The sequence below is a fragment of the Drosophila montana genome, unplaced genomic scaffold (assembly GCF_035044405.1).
Source record: "Drosophila montana isolate Dmon_TW-CO22-7 unplaced genomic scaffold, ASM3504440v1 contig_3218_1, whole genome shotgun sequence".
NCBI classification, from domain to species: Eukaryota; Metazoa; Arthropoda; class Insecta; order Diptera; family Drosophilidae; genus Drosophila; species Drosophila montana.
Window position 1 is genome coordinate 907,286 of NW_026998098.1, and position 15,523 is coordinate 922,808.

Below are 15,523 nucleotides of genomic sequence, written 5' to 3' on the forward strand. Positions count from 1 at the left end.
CAGTATTAGCAGGCGGCGGTTGTCAGGCGGATTTCGTCATGATGTTAAGTAGGCAATGGTCGTATGTGTTAGCCATGGCCAGCTGTAGTCGCCGTCCGTGTTAGCCAAGTGCCTGCCCGTTGGCAATTACGTAACGCCCCGCGGCCTGAGCTCAGTGCGTGTGTGTGACAAATGCGCGACGAACTAAACTCGACCAGTCCAGCCGAAGTAGGTTAAAATTGCAGCTGACTAGCGGTTGGAGTTTGTAGTTTGTAGTTTTGGAGTTTTCGTATTGGTTTGCAAATGCAAAAATTAAAATTCAATCAAATTGCGAAAACCCGAAAATCAAAAAAAATATATATATAGGTAAAATAAAAAGAAAACGCCAAACAGTAAGACAGATAGACTAAGAGTCGAGCAAGCAGCCAGAGCTGAAACATGTTTCATGTTCAATTAACAGGCCCAAAAATCCCAATACCAACGACAGCCTTTCACTCTATGTACACTGCGTATGCGTATTATTCTCCATTTGGGGCGATAAAAAATCACATCATGACACGAAATACTTAATTGGTCCATAAGGTTTATCGCTGCAAGACAACTGGAATCGGCATTCCTTCTGGTCTGGCCAAGTGTGGTCCGGCCCCGTTGTGGGCCGGCTCAGATGTGGTCTGGTCTAGTCGGGGCCAGTATGGACTTCTAATTGAAATGTCAACGCGTGTGCTGCTCAATCAATTTTCCAGGTAAGCGGCTGTGGTCTGTTTATGGTCAGTATGTCTGCCTAGATCGCATTGATTTTATATCGATTCATATTGGATCGCTTTTAATTGATTTGCACGGCATGTGGTGTCAGCCGCAAGTCAGGGACAAAATGTGCCAACTGTGGCAACATGAAGTTGAAATGTGTTGTGGCGACTCCAAGACAGCTAATTAAAAACAATATTTGATTCGTATTTGAATTTTTGGCAACAAAATGTAACTACGCCAGCCAGTGGGCTCACAATTGACAGTTTTCATATCCTGAATTGGACATTTTCTAAAAAGCTTTTGATATAATATTTATCTTATTTTATGGAAACTTTAGTAGCAATCAATAATATTCAAAGGAGCTTGATGAAATCTTCCCTTAGAGAAGTTGAATATCGTTTAAACGATAATTATAATAATAATAATACCAGGAGATCTCGCATTCAAAATGTACATTACATTTTATCACAAAAATAATTTGATCCTTTGACATAGTCTTTAATCTTGAATCTTGCCCATAAGCCAAACTTTATTGTCAAGAAAAATATAAATAAATATATTAATTTCTGGAATAAATGCTTTTAACCAATTGGGCTGCATTGAAATAAGACAGAATGCACTCCATTGTGTGATAAGCATTTTTAATGGCTTAAATTCAATTACGTATCAAATACAAAACTATTCATGCAGCCTGTTAACTAGCCATAACGCTATTTGTTTGGTCATTTGCAAGAAAATAAATACCCCCGACAGTTATCGAACACACCCGCGTGCGAATTGTGCGCGTTTTAAAACACGGCGACACAAAAGTCAGAAAAGTGACCTTAATTGCCAACAAGTCAACACTTGGTCATATCGCGGGTTATTCTATTATGCACTATATACACATACATATACACATGCATATATATGGCGCCTTTTATCTAACTAATGCACAATCAAGGCCCCAGGCACGCACAGACAGAGACAAAATTTATTGATAGCGACATTAATACCACAAGTTTGTAATTTTTTTTATTTTTTGGTCGGCGAGCAAATTGCGTATGAATTTTAAAGTTGGCTTGCATTTTTTTGCCACAGCTACACGCAATGGTCGCGATTAAAATCTAAATCAAATTAAGTCGCTTTAAAAGCATATGCAAAAAAAAAAAAACGTGGCCAACAATGCAGCAGGCGCAGCAGCAGCAGCGGCAACACAGCCACCAGCAAGAGAACTGGGCAAAAAACGCACCACGCGCAATTTTTTGAGCCGATTTCGAGCCGAGGCGTTTGCTATGATCTAATAAAATGCCAGAGCCAGATCAGCGCGAAGGTGGGGCCTCCAAATAGACGATGCAGGTTGCCGCGAGAGAACCCATAACAAAAGAGAACTGCCAGCTGCCAACTGCGCAGTCGAGCAGTCATCAATTTTTCTTCAGTCAGTCAGGCAGTTTGCAGTCGCAGATTTTGAGCTCTGACTTGACTTGACTTCGCTTTTCCTAACTCCAATATTTTTTGCTGCCGATTTTCTGCTCGTTTTTCCAATTCGCCTTGTTTTTTGCCTGTGTGTGTGTATATGTTTGATTTTTCTGTCGCTAAACTGGTGCGTGGCTGCTGCGCATGCGTGTGAGCCAAAACTGACCGAACGTATATAAGCGATTATAGGGCCGGGCTGGCCAACAGTCAGCCGCGTTGCTCTACATCGAGCGAGCGTTGCGTGTGCCGTGTGCCGAAAGTTCGAATACGTTAAGAAACGATATTAAGTATACGCACATATTTCTCAAAGGACATTCATCGTGATACGTTGGATTACAACAAGGATTACAAACGTGTGCATTCTTTTTCGAACAATTAAAATTTATAATAAAATAAAGTTTATATAGTGCGCCCAACTTGATCAGAACGTTTATTTCAACCCCAACTAATTGTGCAACATAAGTGATATTATGAAGGTGGGTTCCCAGAAAAAATAATAATCAAATATTTAAAGCAATTACGTTACCGTGGTCGCTCAAAATCCAAGAACATAATTATGCCTCAAGCCTAAAAAGGATATATATGGATATTTTAATTATAAACTGTGTCCTAATCAAGTGTGCTAAGCTAAGAAATGGCACGCAACCAGACTTTAAGGACTAAAAATAAAATTTAATATCATTTTGTACTTTATAGTGTACAAAGAAACATATGGAAAATGTGGCTAGAAAAACTATAGAAAAATACATTTTTCTCGAGATCAATAATTAAATTTGTGGAACATTTGTGGAACTCAGAAATTAGATTTAAAAACTGATGCGTAATTTACATTTCTTTCTTCAAGGATAGTTTGGAGATTTGTTTCTTTAGATTAATTGAATCTAAAGAGAAACTTTCAAATACAACAGTCTCAATATATAATACATTCATATTTTTTAAATGTATATTTGAAGTATATATTAATAGTTCATAGTATATATCATTAAGCAAATTTAATTGGCAGGTGTATAATATTCAAATTTAGAAATTGGGCTTAAGCGACCTTTTTTTTAATATTATTTATCATATCAAGATCCTTTCTCCTTTCCTAAATAATTCTAATTTCAATTGTTTGAGCCCATCACTTTTTTTCTAATGGGCGAATATTGTTTTAGGATTAATAAAAAATTGAATTGTAAATTAGAATTTTGATAATATGCAACAAATAACAATATTTTATAGTAGAAATATTGAGCATATAAGTTGTTATCTGGACATACATAATAGGCAAAAGGGGACTAGGGCTTATGGTTTTAAATTAATTTTGTTAATAATATTTTAAATCAAATATGCTGTATTCGTTATTTAGCAGTCATATCTATCTTTTAACTCACCTTGTTTTGTTTCTAGCTCCGACTTATTGCGCTGCTGAGCCTACTGCTCAGCTCAGCACTGGCAGAACCCTCGCCGACCATAGCACCAGCGATTGTGCCGTGCGTGCATGCGAACGGCGCCGCTGGCTACTCGTATGCGCCACCAGCCGAAGTCAAGTTCTCCATATCGCCTGGCGTGACAAAGTACAGCCAGTCGCCGGCCATTTCCAGCTACTCGGAGAATGGCAAACTGTTGCACTCATCCGTTGGCAGCGGGGCTGCTTCGTACGAATCCAGCGCGGGTCTTTCGGGTTATTCGCACGGTGGTGTAACCCAGATAGACAAGTATGTGGCGCCTATACAGAAGTCGCTATTTACACCCTCGGCGTCATATGGTGGGCCTGGCATCACCTATGCCGATAAGTCACCAGCTGCTAAATATGCAACTGTGGTGCCATCGGGCATTGAGCTTAAGAATTTGGTTTCGCCGACCTTAACCAAGACATTGCTGACTGCTCCCAAGCTGGACAGTGGCTATCTGCCGCCGTCGCCGGCCTTGACCAAGGTGTCTACATATTCGTCGCCCGGCTACACCTACAGTCAATCAACTCCAGGCATTTCCAAGCTGGCCACTTATACGGCGCCCTCCGCTTCCAGTTCGGGCTACTATGCGCCACAGGTGACCACCAAAGTGGAGACCTACACCTCACCGGGTTATACGTACTCGAAGGCGACGCCAGGCTTCTCCAAAGTGGAAACCTACAGCTCACCGGGTTACAGCTACGCACAGGCGGCACCAGGTCTTGCTAAGATAGCCACCTACTCGCCCTCGGTAGCCTATAGCGCGCCTGCTATTGCCAAGGTAGCCAGCTATGCAGCGCCTGCTCCTGCACTGAAGCTGGCTACTACATCCTCGCTGCTGTCCTCACACGGCACGGGCTACGGAGCCAGTTATGCGCCAGCGCTTTCCAAGACTTATTTGCCGGCATCGCCCGCAATTGCTACGCAATATATATCCTCACCTGCCAAGTTGGCCTCTTATAGTGCTCCTGCCATATCCAGCTATTCAGCTGCTCCTGCCATCACCAAGTTAAGCTCTAGCTATGGCACTAGTGGCTCTGGCGCTATATCCCATCAATATGTTTCCAAACCAGCCGTGGCTACCTATGCAGCTGCTCCAGCTGTAACCAAGATATCCGGCTATGCTGCTCCTGCTATCAGCACTTATTCCTCAGCTCCTGCCCTCACTAAGATAGCCAGCTATGCGGCGCCGTCAATCTCTACGTATTCCTCAGCCCCTTCACTTGCCAAGGTTGCAACTTACAGCCAAGCTGCAGACGTTTCGCATCAATATATTTCCAGGCCCATTGTTGCTGCTTATCCCGCAGCAGCTCCAGCGATTGCTAAGGTGGCCACCTATGCAGCACCTGCTGTGGCCACCTATTCCGCTGCACCCGCCGCAAGCTATGCCAGCTCTGGACATGGCGCCATCTCTCACCAGTATGTCTCCAAGCCTGCTGTGGCTACCTATGCAGCTGCTCCGGCGATTGCCAAAGTGGCCAGTTATGCAGCACCCGCCATATCCTCCTACTCCGGTGCTCCAGCCATCACCCAAGTTTCCTCAAGCTATGGCAGCTCTGGACATGGCGCTGTCTCCCATCAGTATGTCTCGAAGCCCGCTGTGGCTACAATTTCTGCTGCTCCAGCGATTGCCAAGGTGGCCAGCTATGCAGCACCCGCCATATCCTCCTATTCCGGTGCTCCAGCCATCACTCAAGTTTCTTCAAGCTATGGCAGCTCTGGACATGGCGCTATCTCTCACCAGTATGTCTCCAAGCCCGCTGTGGCTACCTATGCAGCTGCTCCGGCGATTGCCAAAGTGGCCAGCTATGCAGCACCCGGCATATCCTCCTACTCTGCTGCTCCAGCCGTCGCTCAAGTTTCCTCAAGCTATGGCAGCTCTGGACATGGCGCTGTCTCCCATCAATATGTCTCTAAGCCCGCTGTGGCTACAATTTCTGCTGGTCCAGCGATTGCCAAGCTCGCCAGCTATGGGGCACCAGCAGTGGCCACGTATTCCACGGGCCCAGCACTCTCAAAGATTGCCAGCTATGCAGCACCCGCCATATCCACCTACTCAGCTGCTCCTACTATCACCAAAGTAGCTACCAGTTATGGCAGCTCAGGTCATGGCGCAGTCTCCCATCAGTATGTCTCCAAGCCCGCAGTGGCCACATATGCAGCAGCTCCTGCTGTTACCAAGATTACAAGCTATGCTGCTCCCGCTGTAGCTAGTTACTCCACTGGGCCAGCCGGCACCAAGATAGCCAGCTATGGCGGCCCTACCATCGGTTCAGTGCACTCCAGCGGTGCCGTCTCGCATCAGTACGTTTCCAAACCCGCTACAGTGTATGGCTCTGCTCCTGCTATTGGCAAGATTGCAAGCTATGCTGCGCCTGCGTACTCGACGGGCCCAGGTATTGCGAAGATCGCTTCCTATGCCGCTCCAGCCATATCCACATATTCCGCTGCTCCCACCATTACCAAATTGGCCACAAATTATGGTAGTTCCGGACACGGTGCCGTCTCGCATCAATATGTCTCCAAGCCCGCAGTGGCTACCTATGCAGCTGCTCCGGCTGTTGCCAAGATTGCTAGCTATGCTGCTCCTGCTATCAGCACCTACTCTACATCTCCGGCATTTGGTAAAGTGGCAAGCTATAGCCAAGCTGCTGACGTCTCCCATCAATACATATCCAAGCCCATCGTTGCCGCATATCCTGCCCCAGCTCCAGCGATTGCTAAAGTGGCCACCTATGCAGCACCAACTGTGGCCACCTACTCCGCTGCGCCCGCCACAAGCTATGGCAGCTCTGGACATGGCGCCATCTCCCACCAGTATGTCTCCAAGCCGGCTGTGGCTACAATCTCCGCTGCTCCAGCAATTTCCAAGGTGTCCACCTATGGTGCTCCCGCTTTAACTACCTACTCCGCTGCTCCTGCCATCACTAAGGTGGCCACCAGCTACGGTGGTTCTGCACATGGTGCTGTTTCCCATCAGTATGTCTCCAAGCCCGCTGTGGCCACAATTTCTGCTGGTCCAGCGATTGCCAAGGTGGCCAGTTATGCGGCACCAGCTCTCGCTACGTATTCCACGGGTCCAGCACTCTCAAAGATTGCCAGCTATGGAGCACCCGCCATATCCACCTACTCAGCCGCTCCTGCCATCACCAAAGTAGCTACCAGTTATGGCAGCTCTGGACATGGCGCCATCTCCCACCAGTATGTCTCCAAGCCCGCTGTGGCTACGTATGCAGCAGCTCCTGCTGTTACCAAGATTGCAAGCTATGGTACTCCTGCTTTAGCCAGCTATGGAGCCACGCTCTCCAAGACCTATTTGCCGGCTGCGCCTGCTGTTGTCGCTTCTCCGGCCATTGCCAGCTATGCAGCCCAGCCAGTCGTTACAAAAGTGGCCGCTAGCTATGGTGGATCAGGCCATGGTGCTGTGTCCCATCAATATGTGTCCAAGCCAGCGATTGGCGGCATCGCATCTGGTCCAGCTTTTGCGAAGGTGGCCACTTACTCGGCTCCGGCCGTGAGCCACATTGCCGCAGCGCCAGCAATTGGCTTAGGATATGCAAGCACTGGACACGGCATCACCAAAGTGGCCACCACTTATGGCAGCTCAAGTCATGGCGCTGTCTCCCATCAGTATGTGTCCAAGCCAGCGATAGCCACTGTTTCCGGAGCTCCAGCAATTGGTAGCTATAGTCACGGTTATTCCGACTCCAAGTTGGGATTGGGCCTGGGCCTGGGCCTGGGCTATGGCTCCACTGGACATGGCACTCTCTCCACTCAATACTTGTCCAAGCCTGCAGGCGGTACATTGCTGACCAAGCTGACTACAGCACCAGCAACTGGTCACGGCTATGCCAGCAGTACGGCCTATGGAATTAATGCGGGTAAGTTATACAGATCCCTGCCTTTCGTTCACTTTCATAATATTTTGTGTCCACTTTACAGGTAAATTAGCCTTGGGTTCGGCTGGCGCGCATGATGCCTCATATTATGGCGCCATTTCACTTGGTCATGGCGCCGTCTCGCCTGCACTTACTTATCACGGTGCTTTAGGCCATGCTACTGGTGGTTTGGCACATCTGGGGGTTCCACTCGCTGACTACAGCCATGGTCCTGGCATTGGTCCCTTTGGAGCTGGCTTCAATCGCTATGCGCCTAGCGTTTCAGCACTGAGCGCACATGCTCCGCTATCGCCCGCTGCCTATTTAAAGTCCGCACCTGTGGCACAGCATGCGCTGCTAAAGGTTTTGCCGGAGAAGCATCTCGAGCATTTTGTAAGTCCCAGTTACATGGTATTGTTCGGCCTATTTTCATGTAAATTGTTTGCACGACAGGATGCGCACCCGCGCTACGCTTTTGAATATGCGGTAAATGATCCTCATACGGGCGACAACAAGCATCAGCGCGAGGAACGCGACGGCGATGTGGTCAAGGGCGAGTACTCATTGGTTGAGCCCGATGGCAATGTGCGCACCGTCAAATACTACGCCGATTGGGAGACGGGTTTCCATGCCGAGGTCATCAACAGTCGCGACCAGGGTAAAATTGTGGCCAAGCGTCAGACAGCCGCCAAGTCGTGAGGTAAGCTCGATAACTATCGATAAATTCCATTGCCACACTAACGTCACAATCTATTGCATATATCGCAGCGACCCTAACGGATCAGTGACTTGTTTTGTTTGCCAGCAACTGTAAATAGCCTACGATTCAATTTTCTTCTCATTAAACATTAAACGTATTTATGTAAATCCCACGACAACAACAACAACAACAGCAACCACAAGCAACAAGAGAGCCGCCATCTTGCACCAGCACGTACCCGTTATCGTTACTCATTATATCTATCTCTTTTTTGCTCATGTGATAAGCGTTTCCAATTGGACTGCTTGAACTGCTCTCTTTCTCATTAAACTGCGCGTTTCCACAGATGTGTATATGCATACTTATGTCTATACGTGTATATATTGTGTAAATTGTAAATTGTTAATTGAATAAACGACATTTAAGAACGCTACAGTCGAGCGCTCGACATTGAGATCATTTCTACACGTTGTTGATTTTAACAAGATATTCTGGGCTATATAATACCACACATATATGTATATCGTTATCGTTCAACTGATCAAGTTGAAATGATATAAAAGAAATATTCTGATTGGAGACGGGATCGGAACGGGAACTCCGTGGAAATTTTTGATACATGAGGAATGGACGCAATTTTTGCATGATCCCAAAATTTCCACAGGTCCCGATATTACTTATGCGTACGAAAAATCAAAATTGCATTATATGAAATTTTTCATAAAGTTTAGATTTGTTTTGTGTTTAAATAAAAATGTTTCAGCTTTAAAATATTTTTAACTTTTACAAATACAAAATTATAAGAAAAGGAAATATAAAAATAGCAAAATTCGTTATTTTAATAAAAATTTCGAAAAGTGAAACTTTAGATTATAAATTATAGCAATATATTAAGGGTGACCAGAGAGCGGCACCTTTTTTTAATATGATAAACAATTAATGTTATTTCAATATTTTCGCTATGTACTGCAAATTTAATTATTTTCGATTAACAAACAAAATGAACTTTATAATAATAGTTAATAGGTTAAGCAGCAAATCACATTAATGTACTTTTGTTTTCGCCGTAATACATTTGAGTCTAATACTATATATAACTTGGCCTAAAACGCGCGCCTCAGATCGTCGCTTATGAAGAACCCAAAATCTGTGGGCGCCGCGCGATGCGGATTCACTGTGCAATATGTTTGGAAGATATGTCGCAACAGGCGGCTGCCCTCCAGCTTAATGTGCGAGCGACGCTGAGGACCGCTGGGACCCAGGTCCAGATGGGCGAGCAGCCACTTGTTTTTTAAGCGGCGCAGTTGGGCTTCCAAGGCAGCCAGCTCGCTGCTCGGCTCCAGCTGCGGCACATGCAACGGCTCCAGAGCGGCAAAGTTTTTGCACAATTCATTACCCTGCAATTGGACGCGTAATTTGCGTTCCTGACGCAGTGCCTGATGCATCAGATTCATTTCCCTGTTGCAGTTGCGGGTCGAGCTGGTGGCACATGCGCTGTCCACCTGCTGCTGCTGCTGCCAATGCTCCTGGGCCTGCTCCAGAGTGGTCAGCTTTTCGTTTAGTATGTTGAGGGCGTGCTGCATGGCCGCCTCCTTGCAGAGCATGGCCTGCTCCAGCTGCTCCATGCCGTCGGCCATTTGGGTGAGAGTTTGGCAATAGTCCTGGCTGAAACGGTGCACCTGCTTTTCGGCCATCTCTTTGCGTACTTGAAGCTCCGAGTAATCCTGTTGCTTCAGCTTGGTCGCATATTTAAGTGATTTGATTTCCTTCTCCCGCTCCGACACCGCGAGCTCCAAACTCTTGACATCCTCATAATGGCGCCTGATTTGAGAGGCGCGCTGTTGCAACGTATTGCACGTGGGATGTCGCACGTATTCCGTGTTAACATCTCTGGGCTCCAGCAATGTGCAGAGCTCCTCCAGCTGCTCCTCAAGCAACTGCATGCAACGCTGACTATACGCATCCAGCTCCCGCTGCTCTGTCTCCTGTGCGGGCGCGAACTTGCTGTAGTTTAGGCTTAAGAGCCGCCAGAGCTTTTCGTGCGCAATGCCGCCATTGGACTCCTTGGTGGCCTCGCGCGCCGACACGCCCAGCATGCTGATGAGCGCGCCCAGCGCCTCGTTGGCCTCCAGGATGCGTTGGTAGCGCGCACATTGCATGCCCGTCCAGGCAGCGGCCGTCTTGTTTCCGCCCAGCTTTCGCTGCAGCTTCTTGAGTTTCTGCTTGGCTGCACAGCTGTGCTCCATAAGCAGCTGCATGCAGTGGAACGAGGCCGTCTGCTCATCGCCCAGCTGTATGATGGTGTGCAGCATGCCCGCATTCGCGTTCACCGAATCCATGCCCGCCTCGTAGACCTCAATCAGTGCCACATAAAGCTGCTGCTCATCCAGCAGATCCACCAGCGTCTGTGGCGGCATCAGATTCTGATGCAATCCATTGATGTAGTGCAGTACACGACGTATGGGCTCGCAATTGGTATGCTCATCCAGCTGACCTGTCTTTAACAGACGTACAAAATCATCCAGCTGCTGCTCCTGCGACTCCAGATCCATGCGATAAATGGCCGCATGTGTGCACAGCTCATAGTCACAGTGATTGAGTCCATGGCGAAACTGCTGAAGCACCAGCTGAAGGCTCTTCAACAAATAGATGCACTGGGCCCGAAAGATGTAGCGCTGCACGGAATAACCCTCAAAGATGGCATCGCGACCTGGCAGGATAACAAGTATAGATCCACTTAAATATAGTCCATATCGTGACGGAAAACAGAACATGCTTAAAACAAATTAAAACTTGTTATTATAAATAAATCACTTTAAAAAAAATTTCCATCGGGGATTTGAACTTATAACGTTGCCTGTAGATATGATAATTATGTGATCTCAGCAATTTTGAGAGAACGAAGCCTATATGTAATAGTAGTCCATGTGGAAACTCTTTATTGATAAAGACAAAAATGTTGGCGACGCCTACAAATCTCAGAAGTCTATATTTTTCAAAGGAAACAAAGCTCTGGTCCAAGGAGTTGAACGATCCGTTGACCCATCCAAAACAGATCCAAGGTCTTTTTTTCTATCTCCTGTCCTATCTATTCCTGAGTTTGGCACATGCGTCCGGTCCCCACAATTTTCCATTTACCAAGACAAAATTGTATAATAATATAATAATAAAAATAATTCTTGTTATTTGCCATCCGTAGTTTAAACTGAGATCCTGGTTTGCGGTCGACATTATTTTCCAGTAGACTCCAAATAATTAATCTCTCCTCCTCAAATAATTTTAGAATTATTTTGGTGTATTACTTATTTATAGATTAATCACGGACGAGATTGTCTCCACTATGTTCACTAAATAAACTTATCTGTTCCCACCCTTTTCCCACACTTATACACTCAACTATGCCTGAAAGAAACTGTCCCGGATACCCTGCATAACAAGGTACTCTGTTCATCGGAATTCGAGCGAATAATAATAAACTTAAGAAATAGTTCTTGGACGAGCAAAAAGGAATAGATGACTTAACTATAACAACTTAACATTAGATAAAGAACACAAAAAGTATAAGGATGAGATTTGTAAAGCTTTCGTTTAGATATATGAAATATGGCTCTTTTCCAACTGGAAACATATGGTCAGAATGAATATATGACTTGGAATGGTACTCACCGAATTCGCAGGCATTTGGGAATTTCTCATTGATTGCCTGGCAAACGATCTCCAGCTTTTCGTTCATGCGTTCCAGCAGCAACATGACCAGCACCACGTCGTGCTCACCGCCACGTAGCAGAAACTGTTCCGGAACAAAGGCTAACACATGATCCAAGTGCTGACGTTCGAGACGCAGCTCCACGCCCTTGAGCTGTTGTTCAAGTGCGCGTCCATAGGCCTTGCTCACACTGAAGATGTGCTGATAGTCAGCCAGACTTTGCTGGGATGTCTCTTCCTGTTGCGATTCATTGGCGCTGCTAAAATCCTCAATGGATAGATTGCCGCCGTCTGTTTTGAGCTGCAGCTGCTCCTGGAGCTGACGCACCAGGTCTCTGAACTTCAATATGGTCACATCACGATCGTAGAGACTTTCCAAGGCGGCATTCTTTTGCTGCTCTAGCGACTTCACCTGACCGCTTAGCTTGTCAATTTCATCACGCAAGTCCGATTCCAGTTCCTGATTGCTTTCAATTAGCTGCTCCTGGATTTGTTCCAGTGCCTCCAGTTCGGAGACCTCATCCTCCAAGAGTTTAACACGCTCCTCTAGCTCCAGTTTGAGCGTGGCCAACTGCGTTACCATAGACTCGGCACCCAATGAGGCATCCACCTGCTCTTTAAGATCCATGAGCTGCGCTTCCATTTGATCCACGCGCCGACTCTGCAATTCCTTGATGCTCTTCAGTTCATTGATTTCCGAGTGCTTTGTCTCCAGCTCTTTGTGTGCGCGCTGCGCCAGCTGTTTCTCATGCGCCAGGGTATCCCGTAGTCGGACCACCGTGTCACGCAAACGCCGGTTATACTGCTCTAGGCGCAGAAACTCGCCGGTTGTCTGCAGCGTCGTTGTGTTCGTCGCCTGCTTCTCAGTCTTCTCGAGGCACTGGTCATTGTTGTGCTCCTGCTCCTGCTCGGCACGTAGAATTTCGAGATCCAAGCTGAGCTCATCGTTGCGCTCCTGCGCCATCTCCAGCTCCATTTGCAACGTCTCCAGACGCTCTTCGGCCATTTCCTTGTCTAGTGTTAAAAGTTCAACGCTGTCTGCCACATTGTCCAGTTCCCGCTTATATTTGGCGGCGGTCTCTTGAGACTCGCGCTGCTCGTGACGACACCGCTGCAACTCCCGCTGCAGCAGCACCTGCTGCGTCATAATCTGCGCCTTAAACTCCAGCAGCTGTTCGTTGTGTATCTTGATGCGCTCCAGCTCCAGCAGCTTCAGCTTGTCCTCACTCTTCTGCACGCGCAGCAGCTGCAGCTCCTCGCGTAGTTGCCGCAGCTCCGCGCTGTCCAGCGGTGGCGCTACCGTGCTGGGCGTGCGCAATGCCGGACCCGGCGTAAACTGTGGACGCAGTATCTCCAAAAAGCCAGCCTCCACAAAAGCAGCAGGTGCCGCCGCACGCTTCAGGCTGCTTGTCGGGCTCATGCTCGTCTTGCTGCGTTTGGGCGCCAAGGCCAGCGGCACCGGCATGGCCAGAGTTAGTTGTGCCGTGGTGCTCTGCGCCTGGGCAGTTGTCGGCTTCGGCTGACTGATGCGAGTCGGTCGCAGCTGTGTGTAGGATGTGGAGCGTCGTTGATTGCAGGTCAAAGCTGGTGGCGTCAATATGGACGACTGTGCGGCAGCTCCAGCTTGGTCCCACTTGGCCGGCCCAACAGCTTGAGATGGCAATGTGCTTGCACTTGATTGTGTGGCAGGATTAGACGTTATCTCCTGCTTTTGCTCCGTTATGTTCTGTGTAAAGGCTACAGCTTCAGACTGCGTTGGGTCCATGTCCTGCGTAGCTGTCAGCAAAGACTCTTGCTGGGAGCTCGCAGATGGGCTGGCCAGCTCCTGTTTTAAAGAGACAAGCTGTTAACACGCTTGGAATACTCATGATGGCTTTCCTTACCTGCGCTTCCGGTTGCGGCTGTGGTGGCGGTTGTGGTTGTAGCTGAGTGGAAGTCACCCAAGTCTTGGAAGTGGTCATTGAAAATGTCGCATGCTCTGGCGGCTTTTTAGCTGATGCTTTAGCCGCCCTTTGGTTATTCTGTGAAAGAGGTAAAAAATACGGTTAAGAGTGGATATCATGTGTACGTGAACTTAAATGCATATATGCGCCACAAAGGAACCTTTGACTCCACCCACATTTTCGTATGCACATGATTCACAGCAGTCATCAGTTGCAGCTTGTGACTCACCTGTTCGTCGGCCGCCTGCCTGCTTCTGTTCCTGCCGGCCAGCTTCATTTTGCTTACATCGCGCTGCATGCTGTCCTTTGTGCGATTTTTGTCCTGTTTTTTCAGCTGCTCCACCTGTTTCGATTCTAGCAGCAACTGCAATTGCTGGGCACGCACAAAGAGTCCAAAGTTGGGCGCACATTTAAAGTAGGTGCTGCCGTGCACGCTGCCATTGTTCTTGCCACGCGGCTCGTCCAGCACAATGCCAAACCACTGACCAGCCGCAAAACTGGTGCGTCCTACATAGGCCACTTGGCCACAAAGTTGGTGCTTGCCCGTTACTTGTACACGCTGGCCAAGTTTCGGTTGAGCTGTTGACATATTCACGGGTGGCTTACGTCATTTTGGCTTAACGCATATGGCCCGGCGCTGTGTATCGAGCGATGGCGTGCCTAATCCCAGTTAACAAACCCCACCAGAGTGCAACGCAAAACTGATGCGTTCGTCATATCGTGCCCCACCCTAGGCCGAACGGGGCAGCGCGGGGCCGAAACAAAGGTCCCACGGCTAGAGCGCAGAATCGTGAACTCTAGGGTGGTTGGTTGAACAACAATTGTGCATACAGCACGTGGCTGGATTTGCTAAGCAAGTATGTAATTGACTTTGGATTTAAAAAGGTTCTAAATGTCGCTCGTATACTGAAGCAACAGCCACTGACTTATGCCCCGGCTGTCTATAGGGTTTTCCCTCGAGATTCCCATTTTGAAAAGGAATTCAATCTGAATTTAGTCGTTAACCAGAAAACTTATTCGTGTCTTGTTCCCAACATAATGGTTAGTTCAAAGAGGCTGCAAATTGGCTTTTAACTGAACCGGTTCGAGCCAGACATTTCAAAATAATTTTAACGCTGATACAATCCGAATCATTTAATAACGAGAAAGCACGCATATCCTCGGCACAACAAAGATTGAATACGCATGTAGACATTTGTCATATAGCAATATAGAAGGAAGCGCGTAAATGCTGAGTTTGATGAAAATATCTTGCAAAACACAGTATTTTGCCATTAAAAAAATCATTTACTACAAGAACCTACGTTTCGACCGATCGTCCCTATATAAGTAGCAGCTATATGAGACTCTGGGCTTATTTGGCCAGTTCCGACATATTTACCGACTGCAACAGCAAAACGGACCTATGCATAGTTTCAAGACAACTGAGAGACTAGGCCCCATAGAAACAGACAGACGGTCAGACGGACATGGCAGTATCAACTCTGCTTTTAATGATTATCTAGAATATAGAAATACAGACGGACAGACAGACGGACGGACATGGATATATAAAGAATTTTAATACTCGACTGTTGATGCTGACCTAATATATATATATATATATATGTACTTTATGGGGTCGGAGATGTTTCCTTCGATGCGTTACACATATCATGGAAAAATTATAATACCCTCTACAAG

The 15,523-nt window shown here is 47.1% G+C and overlaps 2 protein-coding genes across 3 annotated transcripts; one reads left to right on the top strand and one right to left on the bottom strand.

Moving 5' to 3' along the window:
• The first annotated feature begins 2,495 nt into the window (after positions 1-2,495).
• Cpr76Bd (Cuticular protein 76Bd) lies at positions 2,496-8,646 on the top strand. Of its 2 annotated transcripts, XM_064689792.1 has the most exons (6): positions 2,496-2,657; positions 3,571-7,495; positions 7,557-7,885; positions 7,946-8,192; positions 8,261-8,302; positions 8,386-8,646. In XM_064689792.1, the coding sequence occupies exons 1-4, from the start codon at positions 2,652-2,654 to the stop codon at positions 8,189-8,191; spliced, it is 4,506 nt and encodes a 1,501-aa protein (XP_064545862.1). In that variant the 5' UTR covers positions 2,496-2,651; the 3' UTR covers position 8,192; positions 8,261-8,302; positions 8,386-8,646. The 2 variants fall into 2 exon arrangements, with proteins under 2 accessions (XP_064545862.1, XP_064545861.1); XM_064689791.1 differs by having other exon boundaries at positions 8,261-8,646.
• Positions 8,647-9,145: 499 nt separating this feature from the next.
• On the bottom strand, positions 9,146-14,923 carry Dred (Dctn1-related). Its single transcript, XM_064689628.1, has 4 exons — positions 14,070-14,923; positions 13,781-13,918; positions 11,859-13,722; positions 9,146-10,902 (listed from the first exon to the last, which is right to left on the bottom strand). The coding sequence occupies exons 1-4, from the start codon at positions 14,427-14,429 to the stop codon at positions 9,296-9,298; spliced, it is 3,969 nt and encodes a 1,322-aa protein (XP_064545698.1). The 5' UTR covers positions 14,430-14,923; the 3' UTR covers positions 9,146-9,295.
• Between the last annotated feature and the right edge of the window lie 600 nt (positions 14,924-15,523).

Coding starts and splice junctions, on each gene's coding strand:
- Cpr76Bd (XM_064689791.1), top strand. Junction 7,496..7,556: donor GGCCTATGGAATTAATGCGG/GTAAGTTATACA, acceptor TCCACTTTACAG/GTAAATTAGCCTTGGGTTCG. Junction 7,886..7,945: donor AGAAGCATCTCGAGCATTTT/GTAAGTCCCAGT, acceptor TTTGCACGACAG/GATGCGCACCCGCGCTACGC.
- Dred (XM_064689628.1), bottom strand. CDS start 14,429: ATGTCAACAGCTCAACCGAAACTTGGCCAGCGTGTACAAGTAACGGGC. Junction 13,919..14,069: donor GGCAGGCGGCCGACGAACAG/GTGAGTCACAAG, acceptor CCTCTTTCACAG/AATAACCAAAGGGCGGCTAA. Junction 10,903..11,858: donor CCCAAATGCCTGCGAATTCG/GTGAGTACCATT, acceptor TTATCCTGCCAG/GTCGCGATGCCATCTTTGAG.